The sequence below is a fragment of the Lactuca serriola genome, chromosome 4 (genome assembly GCF_051521515.1).
Source record: "Lactuca serriola cultivar US96UC23 chromosome 4, Lser_US96UC23_V15, whole genome shotgun sequence".
Taxonomy (NCBI): domain Eukaryota; kingdom Viridiplantae; phylum Streptophyta; class Magnoliopsida; order Asterales; family Asteraceae; genus Lactuca; species Lactuca serriola.
In genome coordinates this window covers 180828370-180836138 of record NC_136411.1, presented here as the reverse complement: position 1 = coordinate 180836138, position 7769 = coordinate 180828370, and the positions used below count along the sequence as shown (strand labels likewise).

The window sequence follows — 7769 nt, the reverse complement described above, 5'->3', positions numbered from 1 at the left end:
ATATCCCTATATTTGACCAGCATTACTTCTAGGTACTATGTTACCTAGGAAATTGACCTTTATAAAATCTAGGTAATATCTCTTTCTAGACTATCGGATATCATAATTCCGAGGAATGATATCATAGCTTACAACTAGACATAATATCTATAGCTACATTATACAAGGTTTCTAGCTTTATAAAATGTTTGATATTTATATGTATAAATACTTTGATAAAATAGTTCTATAAGCATGTACTACCCCCCCTCCCCCGATAAAACTTTTAAAATAGTGAAAAAGGGTCTGTGAGCTCACCCTAGTCGCATGAGACCTTTGATGTAGGTTTGAAACTGGCTCGGGACTCCGACGACCGCTCCAAGGGCAACTACTTTGAGGAGAGGGAGAGTGAGAGAACGGATAGTATGCAGAATGGGTTCTGCCTAGCATTCTATTTATAGGCATAGAATTTGGGTGCGGGCGTCACAAATATCTATGCGCGTCATGCATGATCATTGTGGCTCCATCCAGAGAAGGCTACGTATCGCCACCCCAATTGGCCACGTTACTTGCAATCTACTCGAATCTGGTGTCAGGTGCGCAGCGTGCAGAGACACGCACTTCACACACATGAAGTGATTTTGAAAAATCATAACTTCTTCATGCAAGTTTCGATCTAAGCCCTCTCTGTATATATAAAATGATCTCAAGGAGTACTATAAGTCTCCTTTAGGGTGTTTTAACTAGTTTTGACTTTTATTTTTGTGCCTAACGGGGTTAAAAATAAATGATTTTACAAAAATCATATCTCTCTCATATGGATCCCGTTTTCGACATTCTTTGTCTTAAAGTTTTTAGGTTAAGGAGTAGTGCAAATCTCCGTTTTTCACTTTTAGTCAAAACTCAACCAATCTCTAAGTACCCTTTCGACGTAATTAATTTTAATTACGCGGTTGGTTTTTATTTTTATAAAATCTATAACTCTTTCCTTTTGAGTGAGATTTTTACAAATCTTATATCCTTGAGATCAGGTTAACGAGTACTTTCCAAGTATGTTAACCAACTTAGAAGACGATACAACTTTGTGGACACTTAATTTTTAGCCTTAACCATCGTTTGACAACAAATATTACATCACCTTTGATCTTTATTATCTCAAAAATCAAATATTACAATATTAAGCTGTTTCATCTATTTTCCTACACGTTCAAAATGGTGATTAATTAGTGACGGAATCCTCTCAGTTATCACAGTCTCCCCCTGTTTAGGAAATTTGTATCCCAAAATTTTACCTTATCGTCCGGATTCCTTTGAACAAGTGAGGGTACTTGTACTTCATTTCCTCCTCTCGTTTGCATGTGTACTCTGGTCCTCGCATAGAGTTAAATCGTACTTTGACTATATGAATCCGACTCTGCTTGAGTCGTTTGACCTCTCTATCCATGATTTTGAATGGCTCTACGACGAAGTTTAGTTCATGATTAATCTGAATTTCACCAAGCGGAATGATAAGTGTATCATCGAAAAGACACTTTTTAAGCTTAGACACATGTAAGAAATCATACACGTTATTTAGCTCTTGGGGTTAAATAATTCTTTATGCAACTGGACCTATCATGTCGGGGATTTCGAATGGTGCTATGTACCTCAGATTCAGTTTACCCCGTTTTCGAATCTTATAACTCCTTTCCTTACAACATATACCTAAAACAAAGTGTCCCAACATCCGTTCCTTACAATATATACCTAAAAAAAGTGTCCCCTCAATTTTGGGATACATATATAAACTTTCTAACTTTTCAAATTAAAATAAATAAATTTTCTAACTTTTTTATGGGTTTATCATACTGGTTCAGGTCCGGTTTTTTAATGAACCGATCGATGGTGTTTGGTGGTTGGCCTGCAAACAATTCTTATGCGTTAAAACACGTAATCTGACCGGTTGCTGGTTGAATTGGTTGAACCGACTAGTCCAGTACAGTCCGGTGTTGAAAACCATGTCAGACGCATAGGAAACTTTCGGATGATACGCATCCATCGTGTTAAGGTTCCGGATGGCTGGATTCATCTTTAGGAGAAATTTGTTTAGAACCATGGAAAGTTCGGATAAGGTTTTTGCAGGTGATCCCAAAGGGCCTATCCTCCGACAACGCTGACTTCAACATTAAAGGGACTCGAGAAGCTTCTGGAGATATCCGTATCAGGGAGGCTGCAACAATGTCCAACATGATACCTGATGCTTTTTTGAACTTCACAAATTTTTCCTAAAATTACCAGCAAAGAAAATCTTGTTATGATATAATTAATTACATTATTAAAACAAACTTCTAGACACATGTTGACATTAATCCATTTGAAGTATTTGCATTGTTGTTTCCAAGGATATTATTTCAATTATATTTGTCACGTTTGTTGGTTTCTTCCATATATAAATCCAATGAAAAGAGTAAAAGAACATACTTGAGATTTGAGTGCAGATTCAAGCTTTCCCACAATGATATCCATTGACGGGCGACGTCTGGGCCAGGGGCGGAACACAAACATTATTATTAGGGGCCGAAATTAAAATTTCAAAACACAACTATATAAACAAAAAAAATTGGCTCAAAATTATAACATCAAAATTTGTTAATAACATATAATTTTATATTGCTCTTCAAAGTGGAACGAACTTGATGATTTTTTCATTTTTTGAAATCTTGCATAATTGTTTTTAGATTAATTTGTTTGAATAGAAACACTAAAAGTTGGATATTTTCATACAAAACAATATATAATATATGATAGTTTTTTAGAACCTTAAATAAAATTAACATTTTTTATACACAACTTATTAATAATCGATTGTTTTTTCATGTTGATATATATATATATATATATATATATATATATATATATATATATATATATATATATATATATATATATATATATATAAAACAATTAACTAACGGTTACTAAATAATAAAATATAATACTAAAATATAATCACAACCAACAAATATATATAGCAAACAACTACATTTTGTATAAAAATACAAGTTATTAAATTTTTTCTATGATAATATTAAAACCAAAATAAAAAGTATATTGTGATTTTAATTAATTCTATTATACAATTCGTGTGTTTAGTGTTAATTTACAAAAAACTTTATATAATAGAAAATCAATAAATAATATCAATAAATTCAAAGTAAATGTTAAAGTAAATGTTATCATTGATATGGTAAAGACTTGTCACTTTGTCAGCTAATATGTGTACCATATGTCTGTTTACACTCTACCATCGTTTCAAGTTCCAGAGTAATAGACTCATACATAAAAGCAAGAGAAACAAAAGAGTCAAGAGAGTTACAGAGAGAGGAAAAAATACCGGTAGATTTCTCTTGTGGAGAGGAGATCGGAAATGGAGAGCGTTCGCCGGCAGTGAGCATACCGCACGACGGAGAAAAGAGAGCAAGGTGGAGAAGCTACAATCCGACGAAGGAGAATCGATAGTCCGAGGTGTGGCGACAGAGACCGATGGGGAGTTGCAGTTTATCGACAGGCAGTGGGAGATAGCGTTATTCCGGTGATATTTTGATGTTTCCGGTTTTGAAGTTTCTGGATCTTTATTGTTTTCTTAGAGTCAAAATCTTGAGTTAATAATTTTGTACTTTTGGTTTTGTTTTATAGAGTTTAAAAGATAGTTTCTTAGTTTGATTAGTTTCCTAATTTGATACGGTTTCTTTTGATTCTATCAGTTATTTTATTTTTTATTCTATTTTTGATTTAATCAGTGATTTTCGGATGATTTTGTTAGTTGATATCAAAATTTTATAACTCAAAACAGAGGGGGCCAATTTAACAAATATAATGATTATTTAATTTATTTTATAAAAAACTATAAAGATATAAGGTATTAGGAACCTTAAAACCGGGGAGGCCATGGCCCCCCTAGCCCCTCTTAGGATCCGCCACTGGTCTGGGCTCTTTTTCCACGCATTGTAATGCTAGTTTTAAGAACTTATCAAAAGAATGATGTTTCATTTGTTGCCTTAGATTAGAATCAATAATTGTATCTCGAATTTCTTCTTTTGATGACTTCTTTACCCATGCAACTAGGCATCGGTGCGCATCATCTCAACTAAAATCAACACAAACCCTTGAGCATAAAACTTGGAATAGTACCACCCCGAAGGAGTAGACGTCCGATTCTTTTGTGTATATCAACGTCTCCAAAAAGGCGGGATCAACATATCCTAATGTGCCTTTGGCTTCAGTGATAAGATACGAACGGAATACTGTGGCAGGGCCATATTTGGAGAAGCCAAAATCTGAAACTTTGGCTTTCCAGTTTTCGTCCAACAATATATTGGCACTTTTGATATCACAATGCAGGACACGTTGGGCTTCCTTGGGATTGTGAAGATACTGCAAACCACGTGCAGTCTCAAGACATATCTTGAGACGTCGAACCCACGTCAATTTGGGGTCTTCTAGATGAAAGTCGAGGCTTTTATTAGGTGCATACTCATACACAAGGATTCTTTCCTTCTTCTCATCACAGAATCCTAAGAGTGTGATGAGATTTTCATGTATATTTTCGGAAAGCAACATGATCTCCCTTCCAAACTCCGGACCTCCCTCTTCATTCAAAGGATTCCAGCGCTTTACAGCACTGATGGTTGGACCCTCCGAGCTTGAGAAATCTCCTTTGTATACTTTACCATATGCACCTTTCGCAATGAAGTTGCTGTTAGCAAAGTTGTTAGTGGCACATATAATGGATTCTAGTGGAATTTGGAGGTGTGCAAACTCTCTCATGAAAGATGAGGACATGCTTTAGTAATCGACTTAAATTGTCAAAGAAAAGTTTAATGTTTGTAGCAATAACGATGGGAGTGAATGGAAGAAGCTAGCGATACATTTTTCTCAAGTACCATGATGATGTATTTATCGTAAAAGATTGTGGTGAGAGCATACCGAAGAACCTTGAGTCAACTGTGGTGAACTTTTGGAAATAATTAATTTTTTTTGTCAACCCTAGTTTGAAATAGTCACTAACTATGAATGCCATAAATGATCGATTAACCAAAACCAATCCTCTCAAGATGAATGTCAATGTGGTTTTTATAAGCAAGGCGGATTATATTAGAGCATATTGGATTACTGGGCACCTATCTCTAGCATTAGAAAAATAAGTAACAGCAAATATTTAAATTTAAAGCAAATTTTCATTATGTCAAAATAGACAAAAAAAAAATCAATAAATAGACATTATATTTATCATTTTCCTCTATCTATAAGGAAAACTTGAATCGAAACAGGAATTTTGGCATTTTGTGAAACACGCATTCTACAAAAATAAAACGAAAAACCTAAATCAAGATCATAATATAATAAATTCCAAAAGGTAGTAGGTGCAATATCAATCTTCCATTTGTTATGACAGTACAAAGAAATAAAAGCTCATTACGAAAGTAATTGAATGTATGAAGTGAAATCAACTTGACAATTTATAAAAATAAAATCATTTGACTCAGTCAATTCATCAATCATCGGTTATGCATTTTAATAAATTCCAATTATCAAAGATATCTTACAACTTATCGATTGGAGCGTAAAATTAAGAACCAAATTTAATAAATGGAAAATTGAGTAATCTATTTTTTTTTTTTTTTAACTATCAATGAAAATAATCATTTTTTTCAAAGTAATAACAATTGAATGGCCATTCAGGGCCAAACCAAAACAAACCAAGCCTATTAGTGTAGCTTAATGCTATATATATATATATATATATATATATATATATATATATATATATATATATATATATATATATATATATATATATATATATATATATATATATATATATATATATATATATATATATAGGTAGGGATGGGATTTATAACCGGAAAACTGAACTAGAACCGGAATGTATTGAATCTGTTCTGGTTACGGGTTTAAAATTTGGTTTTATCTGGGTTTTGGGTAATCTAGATTTTGGTCCATCGGTACCAAGCAAACCGGGTTATAGAACCGGAACCGGTATTAGGAATCAGAACTACTTTTAGGGGCTAGAACTAGTTTCTGTGAAACATTTAAAACATTAATATTACATTCGTTTCAAGTCGGATTGACATACGGTTTTTTTCCAACATGTAGTTTAGAGTTTATACATGATTTTAGACTATAACTTTGTCATTTTAAGTTTCATATTCATTAACTTACAGTCCCCCAAAATTGAAATATCAAAGTTGGAAATTTTTAGTTTTTTCAGCTTTTTGGTATTCTGTGAATATTTTAAAGCATACATATCTAATTCATTTGAAGTCGGATTGACATTCGGTTTTTTCCAACTTGTTTAAAGTTGTACATGATTTTAGACTATAATGTTGTTCTTTTTGTTTAAATATTCAATAACTTACAGTTCCACGAAGTCAGGATATCAAAGCTTAAAATTTTCAACTTTTCAGCTATTTGTTTTTATACTTTTAATTCAATGAAAACGTTAACACATGCATATCTCATTCGTTTAAAGTCAAATTGACATATGGTTTTTTCTAGAGTGTAGTTTTGAGTTTGTGCGTGATTTCAGACTATAATTTTGTCAATTTTAGTTTCATTTTTAAAGTTCAACGCACTAATACTAAGTAATTACTAAAAAAATTCGGTTTTCAGGTTTTCCGGTTCTAAACCCACTTTATACGGTTTCAACCTACCCGCTTTAATGTTTCCGAGTTTTTTGGTTCGAGACCTACTTTACCTGGTACCGTACCTGAAACCGAATGGAACCGGTTTCTATATACCGGTCTGGTTTCCAATTCTACAAAATCTTGTTAACCGGTTCTTGGTTTTTCAGGTCCGGGTCCATCCGGTCTTGGTTTGGACCCATTTTCATACCTATATATATATATGGGGCCGTCATCAAGATAATCAGAATAAGCATTCCGAAAATTGGAATTCTGAAGTTCTTACCACCGTAGACGTAATTTTTTAAGCTTATTGACAATGAATTCAAAAATCAGGTGATTTATACTCTTATACTTGCATCTTGCTTTACAAATAACTTTTTTTATTTCGAAATGTGTAGACCATTTTCGCAATTCAAAGAACAAGTCCGGAATATGTAGTTTTTGTACTATTTTTAGTTTTAGATATATAAGAAACGTATAAGTACCATGAAATGTGAGTAAAACCATTTTGTAGTGAGGAAAAAACTCTACATTAGCCATTACAAGTCATTCTTGAATAGTATATGCACTCCAGAATACAAAGTACGTAGCATGAAATACGACGAACCAGTGTCTGAAATGCTATTGTTTTGAAATGACACTCTGGAATAACATTTCAATATTTGTTTAGTATTGTTTATGCTTTATAAAAATTAGAGTACATCTTTTTAATAAAAATGTGCGGAATTTGTTCCCAGTGAAACATGATAAATACATTATTAGGGCATTTCCGAAGAAAAGTGTTTTTATTCATTTTAAAACATTTTGGATGTCATCGCCAATACAGAAACATGAGTATAATAAGAACTTACATTCATTACCACTAGTGATTTATATCTCCTTAATTTCTCAGTGTAATGTGACTTCATATCAACACCTGTGATATAAATAAACTGAGTGGGTCAGGTTGGGAAACCTGATGAGTACATAGGGTTTTCAACCCACAATAATATACTTATTATGTTTAATCATCAAATAGTTAACCCAATTACCCATCCCCATTATCTACTTTACTCTTAAGGATCTACCCTAAAAATCAGCTATTTCTCATTCATTCATTCTTAT

General features: G+C 32.9%; 1 protein-coding gene across 1 annotated transcript; it reads right to left on the bottom strand.

Moving 5' to 3' along the window:
• Positions 1–2021: 2021 nt before the first annotated feature.
• Positions 2022–4800, bottom strand: LOC145099042 (receptor-like protein kinase HERK 1). The gene is made up of 2 exons (XM_079036628.1): positions 4150–4800; positions 2022–2243 (listed from the first exon to the last, which is right to left on the bottom strand). Exons 1-2 carry the CDS (start codon positions 4798–4800, stop codon positions 2022–2024), a joined length of 873 nt encoding a protein of 290 aa, XP_078892754.1.
• Between the last annotated feature and the right edge of the window lie 2969 nt (positions 4801–7769).

Excerpts from the sequence above, each read along its gene's own strand:
- LOC145099042 (XM_079036628.1), bottom strand. The coding sequence starts at position 4,800 with ATGTCCTCATCTTTCATGAGAGAGTTTGCACACCTCCAAATTCCACTA. Across the intron at positions 2,244-4,149 it reads ACGTCTACTCCTTCGGGGTG|GAAAAATTTGTGAAGTTCAA; the intron begins GTACTATTCCAA and ends TGGTAATTTTAG.